General features: G+C 42.0%; 3 protein-coding genes across 4 annotated transcripts; 2 read left to right on the top strand and 1 right to left on the bottom strand.

Moving 5' to 3' along the window:
* Positions 1-287: 287 nt before the first annotated feature.
* LOC127753918 (uncharacterized) lies at positions 288-4,351 on the bottom strand. 2 transcript variants are annotated; one of them, XM_052279366.1, is made up of 13 exons: positions 4,059-4,351; positions 3,463-3,555; positions 3,265-3,381; positions 2,954-3,178; positions 2,786-2,868; positions 2,578-2,678; positions 2,022-2,100; positions 1,778-1,932; positions 1,557-1,693; positions 1,302-1,472; positions 992-1,216; positions 667-900; positions 288-561 (listed from the first exon to the last, which is right to left on the bottom strand). In XM_052279366.1, the coding sequence occupies exons 1-13, from the start codon at positions 4,296-4,298 to the stop codon at positions 463-465; spliced, it is 1,959 nt and encodes a 652-aa protein (XP_052135326.1). In that variant the 5' UTR covers positions 4,299-4,351; the 3' UTR covers positions 288-462. The 2 variants fall into 2 exon arrangements, with proteins under 2 accessions (XP_052135326.1, XP_052135325.1); XM_052279365.1 differs by having other exon boundaries at positions 2,022-2,145.
* A 3,778-nt stretch (positions 4,352-8,129) lies between these two features.
* On the top strand, positions 8,130-13,375 carry LOC127755178 (uncharacterized). The gene is made up of 2 exons (XM_052280838.1): positions 8,130-8,593; positions 12,501-13,375. Exons 1-2 carry the CDS (start codon positions 8,274-8,276, stop codon positions 12,985-12,987), a joined length of 807 nt encoding a protein of 268 aa, XP_052136798.1. The 5' UTR covers positions 8,130-8,273; the 3' UTR covers positions 12,988-13,375.
* A 113-nt stretch (positions 13,376-13,488) lies between these two features.
* Positions 13,489-14,409, top strand: LOC127755179 (germin-like protein 11-1). The gene has a single exon (XM_052280839.1). It carries the CDS (start codon positions 13,594-13,596, stop codon positions 14,260-14,262), a length of 669 nt encoding a protein of 222 aa, XP_052136799.1. The 5' UTR covers positions 13,489-13,593; the 3' UTR covers positions 14,263-14,409.
* Positions 14,410-16,254: the final 1,845 nt, after the last annotated feature.

Consider the following 16,254-nt stretch of genomic DNA (forward strand, 5'->3'; position numbering starts at 1 on the left):
AAGTCAGTAGGGCAGTTATATAAAGCCTCACTGTTTGACACGTTTTAAGATGCATTGTACCAACTCCTAAAATACTGATATTCTTAGAGTGACATTCTTTATTAATTTTTGCATGCCACAAAATGCAAAGTTGTAGGCACAAAAGCAGTAGCAAACAGCCTCTGTGGTCAGACAATGTGGCCCATTTGGGCCTTGGCCTACCACTACAAGGCCAGAAGTTTTTGGCTGGACCAGCCAACAACAATTTGGGCTTTTTTGGCCCATTCTAGCAGGGCTATCAAGCTGTGTATACATCTGATGAGAAGCTTTCCTGTTACTTTCTCAAATGACTCGCAACTGAGACAAATTCTGTAAGGTCATATATATTACATCTCATGTTTCTCAAGGAAATTAACACAGTGGTCAATCATCTGGAACTTCAGCTTTCATGAAAATACACCATCATCGTCATCCAGCCACTGCTTACCGCTGTATGTCATCTCCCGGTCCTAGATCGTCGATCGCTGGGCGTTGTTTGTGGTGGTCAGTCACAGACTGGTACGCCATTGCCAGAGCTAGAGCCTGCTCCCCAATGCACGGATCAAAATGACAGGTCATCAACTCATCATCACTGTTCTTCATGTCAACACATAAAATGTTTATGTCCTGAGATGAGAAAGAACTTACAACGTGGTCATGGTCAGGAGGAGCGTATATGCCCGTCGTCACGGTGGTTCTTCTCCGCGTGCCGCCTTCTGGTGGGTTCTTGATGCTCTTCAAGCCTGTCGGCACCACAGCCACCGGCATCCCCACAAGGTTTCCAAGACAGACGAGCTCCCAGTCGGTCACATTGCCGATGAATGCGTCGACCGTGAAGCTCTCCCTGACTTCTCTGATCAGTTTACCCCGTGCTCGTTGTGCCTGTTCATCGATCAAAGAACAAGAATATAAGTTATGGTGACTCGCGATCCTATAGACAGGTACACTCCTTCAGATATGGTTAGTAGAGCACCTGTATATAGTCGACTGCGGGGATTAACCGTGCGCGGCGAAGCTCCACTGGCCATTGGTCCTGAGCTTCATAGTCGTCGTCGTGTCCCTCGCGTTGCCAGTTGTCGAAATGCGCAAGCATGTCAACATCCATGGTGATGTTCAGTATGGATTGGACCGATTGAACGGTGTAGTTCAGCTTGAAAGGCACTAGCTTAACACCCTTAGCGGAAAGAACATGAACAACCTGTAGCAATGATCAAATCGAAGGATCAGATCAGGAATGGGTAACAGATAACCAGGCTGATGCACGTAAAAAAACTCTCAATTACCTCCATCTCAGCACTGTCAAGATATCCAACAGTGAGTTGTCTGATGTCAACATGAAAGGGATCCTCGATAGCAACTTCACGAGATGATGGATCGCCGGCATCCTTGCCGCGAATTGCGTCAAGTACAACTGCGCAATCTATCGCGCTTCTGCAGAAAGGACCAAGTTTATCCTGCCATTTAGACCAAGATACTAATTGTTTAAAAGATTGATTTGGATATGACTGGGAAAGCGTAAGACTTTTGAATGGAAATACCAAGCTCTCTGAAATGCTCATGACGCCCGTCCGTGCAACTGTTCCAAATGTTGTGCGCAAAGCAGTTACTCCACATCTAGCGGCAGGATATGTTATGGAACCTGCAGTTTCTGAACCTATTGCAAAAGGAACCATTCCTAGTGCAATGAAAAAACTTCGCTGAGTACTTGACCATATATACTTCATCTCCTTACACATGTAAACATGTTGTATAAATTAACCTGCAGAGGTGCTAGCTGCTGGCCCTGCTGATGAACCAGTAGAAAACTCCTCAATGTTCCAGGGGTTTCTTGTTCTCCCCCCAAACCATATATCATCATAGGCGAGCGAGCCTGTTACAAGTTTTGCTACAAGGACTGCCCCAGTTGACTTCAATCTGAAGGAGGACGGCATACACATAAGGAGACGTAATTAGAATTGATCACATGACTCACACATAAAGTACATAACTGAGAAGAAACAAACCTTTTGTAGACAGAGGCTTCGACATCAAGAATTTGGTTTTCAAAAGTTCTTGAGCCCCAGGTAGTTTTGTATTCTGGTACTGCAATTATATCCTTAAGGCCATACGGAATGCCATGTAAGGGACCTAATATCAATATTTGTCAATGCGATCTTTACTTTTGAGCATAATGTTTTATATGTAACACATTTTCTTCTAGTACGACTCACCTAAAGAGTACCCTACTAATGGTATAACTGAGAGATTTTTTAAAGGCAAACAAAGGAGAGAACTCCCCCTTTGTAACACACACATGGATTCAACTAAAAAAATACCAGTTGTTTAACATTTCGTTCCACAGGTTCTCAGGCTAATAAAAGTGATTGCATCGCAAAATATGAAGCTTCAATGGTGCATAATAATAATAAATGTAGGGTAATTTCCACGAGCATCAATTATGACAGGAAGCTGCTATGGCCATAATATATTACCAACAAAAGGAGAGAAACAAGATCAAGACTAGATTGTATTGCAGTAACAGATATATCACTGAACATTTCAAGAAGATTTACTGCATACCAAGATATTTTCCTTGCTCCAGCAAGTCATCAGCTTCTTTCGCTTGTTTGTATGCTAAATCATCAGTGATAGTAATAACGGATTCGATTATAGGACCATACCTATAAACATACAAGGAGTTACATGATTAAAAACAATACTTCTGAGCCTCTCATAAGTCCATCTGAAAGACTGAAACAAATGAGGAAGACAGAAAAAGGGGTCTAACCTCTTTAATCTCCTTAAGAACACAGCAGTAAGTTCACGCGATGTGACTTGCTTTGTCCTTATAAGCTCCCCGAGCTCAATTATCTGATATGAAGATCAGAAGTTTGAAATAAATATATATGAAGTTTGTAACCAATGTATAATAACAATTGTTAAAAAATAAACTGACCGACATAAAAGCAATATCTTCATCTTTACTAGGGCGATGTACTGAAGATGTATGGGGATATTGAAAGCTTTTGTTCTCACTGATTTTGCTTTCATCGCTCCATGATGATTTAAAGACCAATGCAGACGGGTTATGCAATCCACCATTCTCTAACGCCACCAATTTCCGGTTGTCTCTAAATGCAGGTACATTAAATTCTTTTGCACCATCTTCCATCTCCCGAAGCTAACAGAACAGATAGAAGTGTAGATAAAAAAGATATTAATGCAACTACTTGGTTGTGAAAACTTCAAATAACATTTTGATAGTACTTTTGAATCGTTGAAAAAATCAGCATCGAAGTACTTCATGGAAGCCTTCAATGCAATCACACCACTAATTGGTTCTTTTCTGGAAACATCTTTTGCAGAAACAGCCTCCTTTGTATCCTGAAAATGAACAGACAAATTGCTAAAAAAAAAATTGTCGCAATGAAAATAAACTGAATATTAAAAGGAGAACAATCTTGCCTTCCAGATCTTGTGGTATTTGGAAACAAGAGTATATGAATGGCTCTTCCCACAGGTTGGCCAGGGTAACCATGTGCATTTTGTTGGCCACGCCTGTGTTTAAAACAAAAACAAATAAATAACCATAGTAATAATTTGCAACCTAATAATCTATACAATTGACATTTGGCAAAGTGAATCCCTTAAGAACTAAGTAACAGGAAAAGATGCAGAGTTAAGAAAAAAAATCAGGAGTTCATATGAATATGAATAACTAGTTCTGGGCTTCTGGCCAAAGGCCATTCCTGAACACCTCTATGCCATTAGTCAAACAATAGTCTCGAAAGATCACACACCTAGTCAGAAATTCCAGCACACAAGTGAAATTAAATAATTAATCTACTTGGTAGGTAAAGCCACCTATCTTAGTCAGATTATCACTGTCCTCACAGCCCACCGTTTTCTTTGACCGACAGGATCATAGAGGTAAACCCAATACTAGGACAGCCAAAAGTTCAGAGAAGAACACTGAATACCGATTCTCAGGTGGTGGGGATGCAAAGCTAGCTAGAGGAATCCAAGAAGAGGGGGAGGCGATACGGTATACGAGCGCGTACCATGTCGGCGATGCTCCTCGCGACGCCGCCGCCGCCGGTTCTTGGCGGTGCTCCTGCTCCCGGTGCGGCGGCAGAGGAGGAGAGGAGGGAGACGAGGAGGAGGTGGGGGAGGGGGAGGGGGAGGAGAGGGCGACGTGGCTCCCGCATGGCTGACACCTGGCGGGAAGGCGGGGAGGGAGACAACGAGGGATTTGGTTGCAGGAGGAGAAGAGCAGAGTGGAGAAGACAAAAGGGTTTCATGGCTTCATGCTTGGTTGATGATTGTACATTCGTACTACTACTACTACTACAACTACTCCACGAGTCTCTCGCTTTCTCCTTGTTTGTTTATTTAGTTGGAGATTTGGGGTTTGATTTTGTCGCATCTTATATTGCGTGGGTGACAGTTTGTTTATGATTCACTAAGAGGCATAATCCTATTGAAAACCATGGTCCTATTGATTTTTTTTGACCTTTTTAATTTTTAATTTTATTAGTATTCATTTCCATTTTTTTAAAAAAACTGAGCGTCGTTTAGCCACGCCAGCACAGAGTTATTTGGCAACGCCAAAAGGTTTAGATTTGAAAATATTTTTTTAAATGACTATTAAAAAAATTAAAAAAAATTGATCATATTATACTTTCGATATCCTGTAAAATAATTTTTTATAGAAAGCTACAATTATTTTTTTTGTTAAAATTATCGGCTATTGGCTAGGCGTTTTAGATAACTACAAACAATAGCATATGATTTTATTATAAAACATAACTTATATCGTTTATTACAAAAGGGATCCATTTGTCCTGCACGTATGCAATGTGTCGGAGGGATAAGCTCCAACTGTCATGTGAAACCACGATCTTGGATCGTGGAGGGGTTTAAGGCATTCCGGTGTGCTCCAAACATGCTCGGGAGTAAAGGACGCGAACAAGTACTCCTATATATGTATATATGTTTGGACCTCCTGAAAGATGATACCCTATTCCTATTTGATAAAAATGTCCATATAAAGTTAGGAGCTCTCAAGCTAGCAAACCTAGTTCATGTTGATTATTGAAAAACTAACCCCTTCTAATCAGTTTTGATTGGGCTTTTATACCCACCATCTCTCACTATTAACCGAGAGAAATGATATACTGTTGTAACATATTCATGTCGAAAATAAGTGAAATAGTAAGGAGAGAGAATGTGAACAGATGACTAAATTGTCGTCGGCCCTCCAAGACGAGCCAAAGCTACTGCATCTAATTTCTCCCTGCATGTCACTTGTGATTGGATGGTGAGCTTCCCAAGACAACATGCAGCAGCAGCAATTGGATTACGCATGCAAGCAAAATGTGATCATATCATAGTAGTACATCTTATTATTGTACAAAATAATTTTAACTCAAACCGTATTTGAGGCGGCATGTTTTAGAGTTATCAGCGGGCTGTATCATTGAACTTGCTCTTAGCCTATTTTCTAACCTTTGAGCTTCGAGCCAGTTTCAGTCGTCTATGCAGCCTTTCTATGGGACTCCACACCGAATCCACCTATAAAGGCTCATTGTTTTCACCGTAGTCTTAATGACACTAACTTCGTTATCTTTATGGAGCTTTCTAAAATAGTGTATCACTTTGATCAAGTAAATTAGTGCTTAAAGGGCTTGTTCGGTTGCTTAGTACAACGGCTGCTAGGCAACCCAAGGCAGCTGATCGCAAGTTGTTTTGCTGCATCTACAAGCAGCTGCTTGGCTGCTAAGAAGGGCGAACAAACCAGTATGTAGTTTTGTACTTTTGTTGACTTAAACAGCAAAGTGATTAGTATTGTGATAGGTTTTCTACTGTTTAGATTATTCTATACTTGTAATAAATATGTACTTGGCTTGCACATTTTTAATATCCTTTGTTCTAAGAGGCAATCACAAATTTACCAATGATTTGAATCGTTATTACAATACTGCCGCTAGAAAATTGCAAAAATATCACCAGAACTGATATTCAAGTGGCATTCTTACAAAATTAAAAAAACAATGGCAAATTTGTAAAATGCCCTTTTTTTTCTAAAAATAGAAGCAAACTAAAAATTTTAAAACCCACAATAGAAGCAAACTAAAAATTTTTAAAACCCACAATAGAAGCAAAATAAAAAAAAAATTAAAACCCACATGGAATCCACATGACACTGAAACAATATATTCCACCTTGTTTATCAATCTCTCCCATCATTTGGTCTTGGTAGCGGTGGTTGTGGTGGAGGTGCGCGGGTAGTCAGGAGGTGAGGAGACGCTAACTAGTGTGCGATGTGCCCGACTGGCGGCAGAGGAGGCCCAGTAGTCGGCGGAGACGCGCCTACAATCCAGGAGTCGATGTCGCCCACTCTTCCTGCCATCGTGAGGGCTTGCTCATAGTGCCGCTTCTTGCACCAGCAAGCAGTAGAAGACGCCACGGGGAGCGGTGTAGACTGGCAGAAGTAGTGGTTGTGCCCGACCTCGACCACGGCCGCTCATCGATGTTGTCGACGGTTGCGAAGCGGCGCATAGATTTGGAGGCTAGGTGGAGTATGGCAGGAGCGGAGGAGGCCTGCGGTACCAAGGCAATGCCATGCTCCCTAGACCTCCCTACTTTCATCGAGCCCGCGCTTCCCCTCATCGCATTGCTGACGACAATGACTCCTAGCTTCCATCTCTCTCCTTTCTCCCCCTATCTTTCCCTCTCTGTTCTCTCCTATCTTCTTGGTGTTGAGGCCTGAGGCACTCACGATGGTGTGATGACAACCTATGAGGATTGGACTAGCGGCGACCGACCTGAGCTTCCACATCTCCACCACCGGTCAGGCTCGATGGTGTAGCCGCCACCGCCACCCAACTCCTCTTCGTTGGTTGCGTCCCTTCTCCTCATCAGTCGCGTGGCCTGGAGGTTTGGACAGAGATGGGAGGAGATAGGGGGAGAGAGAGGGAAGAAGACTTGTTTCACTGATATGTGGGATCTACATACCTTTTTACTTTATGTTTTTATTTTTTCCTCTGGTGCTCTGGGACTATATTTGTATTGGGTTTAAAACATGAAAGGATGCGTTATATATATGGTATTGCGGTTCAAACTCGACTTTAAGATAAGGAACCTAAAGTGAACTAATTCAAAGAAAAGGGAAAACATACCATAACATTGGGGGGCGCCTAGCTGGCGCGTATGCGCCGCTAGCGCGCACCTTCCCCATCTAACCACCTATACTAGTATTAGTTAACACTACTTAACACTAATAATAATAATTAGGAAAGATTTTAAAGATTTTTTTGGAGATATTTTTACTAACAGATTGAAAATTTTTCAAGTTAGAAACTTTCGATTTAAGATTTAAATTTTAAAGTTAAATTTTGAAGACATTCAACTTAGATTTGAAAACATTCAACTCAGATTTAAAAACATTCAACTCAGATTCGAAAACTTTCAAGTCCAGATTTAAAAGTTTTGAAAACTTTCAACTCAGATTCGAAAACTTTTAACTCGAGATTCGAAAACATTCAAGTCCAAATTTTAAAATTTTGAAACTTTCAACTTGAGATTTGAAAATTTTCATATCTAAATTTGAAAATTTTAAAGTTAAGATTTAAAAATTACTAGTAAAAATAGGAAACTAATCTAAACTAATTACGATTTTTTTTATCCGTACGGCAAGGAAAAACAAACGGTGAAAAGAAAATGAAAAAAGAAGAAACGCGGGCATAAAAAAAAAGAAAAAAAAAAGAGAGAAGCGCAAGCGCGCGTGCATGGGACTTGTGGGCCGGCGTGCGCGCCGGCAACGCTCACGCGCGAATTAGCCTTTCCGGTAACATTGCAGCCTATGACAAATCGTTCATGGGCCGATTCATCGTAGGCCCAACTGACCCATTCCAGTCCGGGCCCACCTCCACTCCCCGAGGGATAAACACCACGTGTTCACACTCGCCCCACCCCCCCGAGGGACAGCCTGGCACAACTCCCCACCGTCCGATCCAGATCCGACCGCTCACATCGCCCCAGCCACGTCACCTCCACCTCCACCTCCACGCGGCCACGTGTCCCCCGCCTCCCCAAACTTTTTGGGAAGATGGCATTTGCGAGAGAAGATGGCAAATAGTCAAAAATCCCCGCTTCTCCTCCTCCCATCTCGCCGCACGCCGCCGCCAATAAAACGACGCGACGCGGCGCGGCGCGGCGCGACCCGATGCGACGCGACGCGGCGAGGAGAGGGAGACGAGCTGAGCAGCGGCGACATGGCGAGGGGGAGCAGGAGGAAGGGGTGGGCGCGCGGGGCGGTGGCGTTCGCGGCGGTGGCGGCGGCGGTGGCGTTGGGGAGGCGGTACGGGTGGGACGGGGAGGCGGCGGTGGCGGCGTTCCGGGGGCGGAGGGACGCGCTGGGCCCCTGGGCGGCGCCCGCGTACGTCGCGGCGCACGCGCTCACGCTGGCTCTGTGCCCGCCCTACGCCATCCTGTTCGAGGGCGCGGCGGCGCTCCTCTTCGGCTTCCTCCCGGGCGTCGCCTGCGTCTTCTCCGCCAAGGTGCTCGGCGCCTCGCTCTCCTTCTGGATCGGGAGGTACGGGACGAGTTCCTCCTCCTCCTCTTTCTTCGCTTCCGTTTCGGTTGCTCGTAGCGCTCGTGGTGGATGTTGCGCAGGGATTTGTAGACGTCGAGATCTAGACATACCGTGTTCAGTTCGTGCGTGCCCTGATTTGATTCCTGTTTCGCACGATCGAGAAGATCTGACAAGAATTGTGATGAGAGTCGTATGATCGGAGATGGGTTGGAGGAAAAAAAATAGGCTGGCATTTGTGCTTTCTCGTGTCCTTCGAGGAGGAACGTTGCGAGATTCTTTGCTTGTCTGTGTAGAATTGTTGGAATTTTTTTGCTTTATATGGAATCTGGTTATGATGTTAGAGAAATACTGCGGCCGAAGGAAGACTGATTTGTTTGCACTTTTTTTTGGGGTGAAAGGTGGTTGGTAGGTTCAAGAACTGAAAATTGCAAATAAAATTGGAAACTCTCATCCTTAGTCTGTTAAACTGTATAAGAATATATAAATTCAGGAGCTGCTGGGATGAAAAGCTAATCAGCTATGCAATCTTGTGTGTACAAGCGTACTTTTGTACACTGGTGATAGTTAATGGAGTAGTAATGCTAAGTGAACTTGAACATGAGATTCAGGAGGACAATTTAATGGTTTTGGGAACAGAAACCAAGAGTACGCTGTAACTTAGCATATGGCCCATTGATTGATTCTGGTTGAAATTTCCTGTTTGGAACAAAGGAGTTCCATTGAAATGCTAGGGGATATGGCCTGTTCTGTTCCCAGGATACATTGTCATTTATCTTTGATATCATACGATATCTTTGATATCATATGTTTAGTTGCACCTTGTTTATAACTACAGAACAATACTAGGTTGATACTTTAATCTTTGATATCATACATCTTTGGTAAGATTAAATAAGAAAATGGATCCTTTGTGATATAAACATGTGATTGTCACACGTAACTTTAATTAGAATAAACCTTTGTGGTGAGGAGGCCTCTAATTTGGCAGCCCAACATCTGAGAGCTCTCCCGATCAACATACCTTTAGCGATGATGCTGGTTACATACTGTCACAATTATATTGTTGCCATGCTATGTATAAATGATGGATCAATGCTTATTGTTTATAATACTAACTTTTTAGTCATATTGCACTTGATTGGTTTGTATAATTGAATTTTTTCATAATCAAATTCTGAATCATTACGCTCCAATATTGCTTACATCATTCCTTCAAACAATCCAATAAACAATTACTTAGAAAACGGCTCCAATTGAACATGTTAATTCTGAGTAAGTTAATAAACTAACCAAACCTGAAAGTTATCTTAACCATAGATAGTAGAGGTCAGGTTGGTTGTTGAGCAGCCTGAAGAGCTACAACTTCACGGAAAGGACCTTGAGAGGTATAACTGCAGCTTGCCTAAGAACTTTCAAATATATGTAGTGCTGGCAAAGTTCCACCTTTTTTGGTGACTTTGTGGCTGCTCATAGACACGAGAGAAGCAAACTATCTCTCACTAAGGCAATGAATGCGATTAGTATCGAAGAGCCACCCTGTCAAGGAGCAAGTCAAGCAAAAAAAACAAAGGGTTAAAAGTCCCAAATGAACAAGTTTAAGACAAGAAGCGGAAGAATTTTTCCCTGATCAACTCTACGCGGTCATGCTGACCATATTAGGGTTGTGTTTACAAAAGGTTACAAATAATTCGCAGAATATGTTCCCTTACAATTCCAATAGCCCCCTTCTTGTTCTGGGAAAAGTTCTTACCCTTATTTTTCTTAACCTTGTGGTCCATCTGGCACTTGTAAGCCTTGTTTTGCTTCACTTGCTCCTTGGCATCTATAGCTGCTGTCATCTCAGTGATCTCTTCGATACTAATCGCATCCATTAGCTTAGTGAGAGATACCTGCTTCTGTCAATTGGCATCTATGAGCAGCCACAAAATCACTCAAGATGGTGGCAACTTTGCCAACACAACACATGTATGAATGCTCTCCAGAAGGCTGCAGTCATACTGTCAAGGTCCTCCCCGTGGAGTTGTATCTCTTCAAGTTGCTCCAAGACCGACCTGCCCTCTACTAAATTATACTTAAGATAACTTTCAGATATGGTTAGTTTACTATGTTCAATTGAACCATTTTAAAGAGAGTTGTTTGGATAGTTTTAGAGGAATGCTGATGAAGCAATATTTGAGCATATTAAATTCAGAATTTGATTACATACATGAAAAAAAATCCAAATTGTATAAACCAAGGAAGTAAAAGAGACAAGAACTTCTGCTGCCTTATAAACAAATAAGCACTGATATTATTTATACAACTAGCATGGCAACAATATAATTGTGATAACACATAACAAGTATTACTACAGGTTATGTTGATTGGGAGGGCTATTGGTAGCTAGGGGAAATCCTCGCAGGTTCCTTTAGCTCCATGTGTTTGGCCTTTGAGGCCAGCTCGGCCCAATGGCCTAAAGCAGCCCAAAGGGCCTCATGTCAGAAATCCCGATGGATCGGTGGATAGAACTTCAAACAAACACAAAACACATACTATAGATGATTCGAAAAACAAGGATGAATTTTTCTGTTTACAACCAGAATTAACCGCCTAGAGCGATTTTCACGTTGTGCCTAATGCCACGTCCATCCCCACAACGCATGTCGTTTGTCTCAATCATGGTGAGAGATGCGGGCAGCCATGAGCTAGCCTCGAATGCCCTCCACCAAAACTAACATGCACGACATCTACACAATCTACACATCTACGCACGACATCTCATCGAGATGAATGACGTGCGCCATGGGGATGGACGCGGCATTAAGCGTGGTTTGAGAATCACTCTAGGCTGTTATTTCCTTGTAAGAATCTGGCTTTAAATGCAGCACAAAAGTTCTTCCTTGTTTTTTGGATCATCTACAGTTCGCGTGTGCTGTGTTTGTTCGAAGTTCTATCCGTCGATCCATCGGGATTTCTGATAGGGAGCAATACCACCCACATGAAGTGGCTGTAGTTGTCGACGGTCAGAAGGAAGTATATGCTGTTTGTTTATTGCCATAACATTTAGCACTAACATGATTTTTGCAGCAAATCCAGACATTCTCATGTTTTGCGAAGTACGTAAACTTTTTCGGGTTCACTTGTTCCTCTGTCCATGGAAGTTGGATAGCCCATTATGGACATTTTTGACACTTTTGCTTTTTATTTGGATCAATAAATGAGGTCAAATTTCAGCTAATAAGAAATAATAATCTCTTTACTCTAGCCCATCCTAATCACACTATGCAGGAATCTAGACATCTAGATATAAGGCCCACTATATGTTGATAACTTGATATTATGATCTGCTTTATTTTGCAGATTGATCATCAATATGTCCTGGATACTTTTTTTTTTCTGGTTAAACAAAGAAAGTAAAATCCCATTTTACATGTTTTGAATAAGTGAACTTGGCAACTAAAAATTAGTGTTATAGTTTGCTTTGTGATGCCATGCAAGTGGGTTCTTGCAGTTATGCTGGTTCCATATTGAATATTGATACAGTTAAAAGTGGCCATGCAGTCAGCATCTTCAATTATACTGATGCTCTTTCAGGCACAATAACATCGTTACGTCAACCCGTCTAGTGTATAACGCTGTAATGGGATTTGGATGTACATCCTATTATTTGTCCTGGATCACAATTTTTTTACCTAGATAAAGAAAGTAATTTCCCCATCTTTGTGTGGTTAGGTAAATTGTTTTATAGGTCAGTTCATTTCTCAGTTGTCCATCATCTTCTATATGGCTGTACCCATGGGTTTGTGCTGTTATCATTCATGCATCATATATTTTCCCTTGCAATATTGTTTTTAAAATACTTACTATTTCTTGGTTAGTACCTTTAGTCTTGGCTCTCTTTGCTAATGTATCTTCTTAAAATTTTCAGGGCAATTTTCAGACTCTTTACTTCAGCAATGGATTGGCTAAAGAGTAACAAGTACTTCCATGTTGTGGTTAAAGGGGTTGAACGTGATGGCTGGAAATTTGTGCTACTTGCTAGATTCTCTCCTCTACCTTCCTACATAATTAACTATGCTCTATCTGCCACCGACGTTGGATTTTTCAAAGATTTTCTACTTCCCACAGTTGTTGGCGGCTTACCGATGATCCTACAGAATGTTTCTATTGTTAGCCTTGCTGGTGCTGCAGTTGCCTCAACCACAGGATCTGAGAAGTCTCGGATATACTCCTACTTGTTTCCAGTACTTGGTATCATGTCTAGCATTCTCATTTCGTGGAGGATTAAGCAATATTCTTCTGCCCTTGTTATTCCTGAAGAGCTTAAAAATTCATCTACTAATGGAAAGGCTAATGTGGATGATAAGGCACTGTCTGAAAATACCAACTCTGGGGAAACTAGGAAAAGGAGGTGACCATCACAATTTCTTGCATATTACTGTGAGGAGCTACTACGAATTATCAAACATTTAGAGTAGATGCAGATCAAGATTATTCCACATTGGTCAATGACTAGTAAACTATGTTGTCTGTTTCATGCCATTGTTTTGGGGGCATTTAGCAGATGCGCAGTCAGCTACTGTCTTGTTTCTGTCATCAAGCTTTTCTTTTTCTGACACATGCAGATGTTTCACCTTGCAAACATGGTAGAAGTTCATATGCTGTACATCTAAGTTGGGTAGTTACGGTGGTCTAGGATTTTCTTGTTAAATTATATCTAAGGAAACCGGTTTTGATTTCCTTTCCTACTTGTACTGAACCCATATATGACTTGGTAGAATTCAGTGTTCTAATGGACCAGAATTCAGAACTGTTTCTGCTGTTGCAATGTAGAACAGCTGTATCACACCTTTTTTTATATATATACTCTTCTTTAGCCACAATCCAAAGCAAATTATGCAGTGAACTCCAAGAATGTTGCACAGGATACTCAGTCTTCTGACTTTGGTTGCACTCCTGTCTCAACACAGTATTTAACCCATGTTCTGCTTCACTGTATTTTTGTCCAACAATTCCATGACATGAAGCTCTCCACTGTCCTGTGTTGTTACCTTCTTCTCCTTGGTCTCTTTGCTCCAGAAATCATATCAGATAGCCCTCCTCTTCAGGATGTATGCCCTATGGCACCCCAGGGTGAGAGGAAACTCTTCATGAATGGTTTCTTCTGCAAGAGCCCAAGCACCATAATGGCCTCTGATTTCAAGACATTGCTGCTCAACCATGCCGGGGACCTGGACAACATGGTCCGGTCATCGGCGAACATCATCACCGCCACCGAGTTCCCTGGCCTGAACACCCTTGGCATTTCAATGGCGCGGACCGACATCGCGGCCAGCGGGGCGGTGCTTCCCCATTCCCACCCAAGAGCTTCAGAGATGATGTTTGTTCACAGTGGAAGTGTGGTGGCAGGCTTCTTTGACACCAAGGGGAAGCTGTTTCAGAAGACCCTTGCTGAGGGGGATGTGTTCATCTTCCCCAGAGGTCTGGTCCATTTCATCATGAACTATGGTTTTGGCCTTGCGACAACTTTTTCGGTACTCAACAGTCAGAACCCTGGTGTTGTTGGGATCACCCATGCGATGTTTGCGCCAGATTCAGAGGTAGCTGAAGGGCTGATGGCCAGGATGTTGAGTTTCAGAGATATGGGAATGGATGACAGTAGCAGTGTTGATTCACCATGGTTTTACTGATCATATTGGGTTATTCAATATAGTAGTAGATACAACATGGATGAAATTGCTAGATGGATGATGTTTTCTAGTTTCTTTCTGACGATTTCAGTCAGTTTGGTGTATAACAGTGTTTGTACTATGTGATGCAGTTGATTCATTTCTCTAGCTGTTGTGGTCCTGAGTATGAAAGATCAGCATCTCACCACACAAGGATTAAGACCAAAATTTTTTATATATTATCCCCCTACAGGTGGCTAAAACATAGATCTTATGCCTTATCTCTATCTGTCTGCCATCTCATTTGTTCTTCACGACTTGTGAAGGCAATTGGGCGCAATGGGTACAGGTAGTGCCTACCCATACCCATACCCGTGAGATTATCTGTGTCCGTGGGTATACTCATTACTACATGACGGGTAAGAATGGTTGCCCATGCCCATTGCCCGCGGGCGCCTTATGCCCGCGGGCGTGCCCGTTTACCCGCCACAACAAAAGCAGCTGGCAAAAAGTCTACAAGCTTCTAAGTTCGAATCGAACTTAAAACATCAAATATTCTCTGCCTCGCTGTCGTGTCTCTCCTCTGGCGGCGATAGAGTAAGGGGAGAGAAATAATAAGGGAAATAAAAGGGAAACTGTAAAAAACAAAGAACGTGGCTTATGTTTCTAGTGGATTTTGCTCCTAGCCTACATGTAAGTTCGATTTCGCGGGTAAACGGGCAAAGCGGGCATAGGTAGTGATTACCCATACCTATGCCCATTTACCCATCGGACATAGCTTTTGACCCAATAAGATACTTATGGATATAAAATGGAGAACAAACCCAATCCTAATGGGGTTTTTACCCACGGGTAAACGGGCAAACGGGCATAATTGCCATCACTATTCACAAGCCCAATTGCAGTGTCCAGTCTGATGTCAATTGTGACGTGAAAAGTGCGTCAAGCAACAGCCAAGCCATCCTCCTTGCTTCATCGTCACCAGGCAAGTTTGGCATGCTCTGGACAAGTAGCCTTCCTTTGCCTTTTGCTTTACTCGGTGGAACTCAACACCATTTGTTTAGTGTAATTAGTACTGCCTTTTGCTTCTTGAAAGTGAGGAGCTTCTCTTTCTTTTTCCATGCCTTCCTTTTCACCCTTGAAAGCTCCTCTCTCTGATTAAGCCAGGCAACTTGGGCACCTGGCTAGTTATATACTCCATCCATCTATTTCAAAATATAAGACATATTTTATTTCGTTAGGACCAATAATAACTTTGTTATAGTATAATTTTGTGATATGAAATAGAATTTATTATATTCGTATTTAAAAATATTTAGTTATGATTATGCTTTTAATAACATAAATAATATCCCAATAGAGTAATAATTGTTGGTTAAGCCTCGTCATAACGAGATAAAATATACCTTACATTTGTAACAGAGGAAGTATATGCCACACACTGCTTTGTGAGATGGTGCTGTAACTGATGTTGTTAATCATTGAGGGTCACTGTGCTATATTGCTGATTTGCTGCCACACATGAATGTGTGGATAACTTGTTAGGTGATCAATTGTCTTGGGAGATAGAAGATAACATCAATTTTGAGTCCCTCATGTTCTTGTCAAGCGATTTATTTTTAATTTCTGTTTGATCAGTTACAGTAAAAGTGGGTCTTGTGTGGAAGGTGGTCACCTGGAGAAACTTGTGGAGTTCATGTCTCTGCTTTTCATTTTAGTAGATGACTTGGTTCCTCCATCTTTTTCAGGGATGAATTCTTCATCATTGACATCTTGGGGTGCAAATTTTGGAGGATTTTGAAACGTCGGTTTTGCTTCCAGGACATATTTCCTCGCTGATAGTGATTTTCCATGATTAATGGCTTTTCTTGTTTTCACAAGCAAAAAATTAAGGAAGATTGAAATGAAGACCGTAGTATTAAATAATATATATTGATCAAGAATTAAACAACAGAAGACCAGGTTATTGAAGAGCTTACTAATTAAATGATGGATGAGAAACATTTCTAGGCT

This window comes from Oryza glaberrima, chromosome 11 (assembly GCF_000147395.1).
Source record: "Oryza glaberrima chromosome 11, OglaRS2, whole genome shotgun sequence".
Taxonomy (NCBI): Eukaryota; Viridiplantae; Streptophyta; class Magnoliopsida; order Poales; family Poaceae; genus Oryza; species Oryza glaberrima.

Coding starts and splice junctions, on each gene's coding strand:
- LOC127753918 (XM_052279365.1), bottom strand. CDS start 4,298: ATGAAACCCTTTTGTCTTCTCCACTCTGCTCTTCTCCTCCTGCAACCA. Junction 3,382..3,462: donor AATACCACAAGATCTGGAAG/GCAAGATTGTTC, acceptor GTTCATTTTCAG/GATACAAAGGAGGCTGTTTC. Junction 1,217..1,301: donor TTGACAGTGCTGAGATGGAG/GTAATTGAGAGT, acceptor TCATTGCTACAG/GTTGTTCATGTTCTTTCCGC.
- LOC127755178 (XM_052280838.1), top strand. CDS start 8,274: ATGGCGAGGGGGAGCAGGAGGAAGGGGTGGGCGCGCGGGGCGGTGGCG. Junction 8,594..12,500: donor CTCTCCTTCTGGATCGGGAG/GTACGGGACGAG, acceptor TAAAATTTTCAG/GGCAATTTTCAGACTCTTTA.
- LOC127755179 (XM_052280839.1), top strand. CDS start 13,594: ATGAAGCTCTCCACTGTCCTGTGTTGTTACCTTCTTCTCCTTGGTCTC.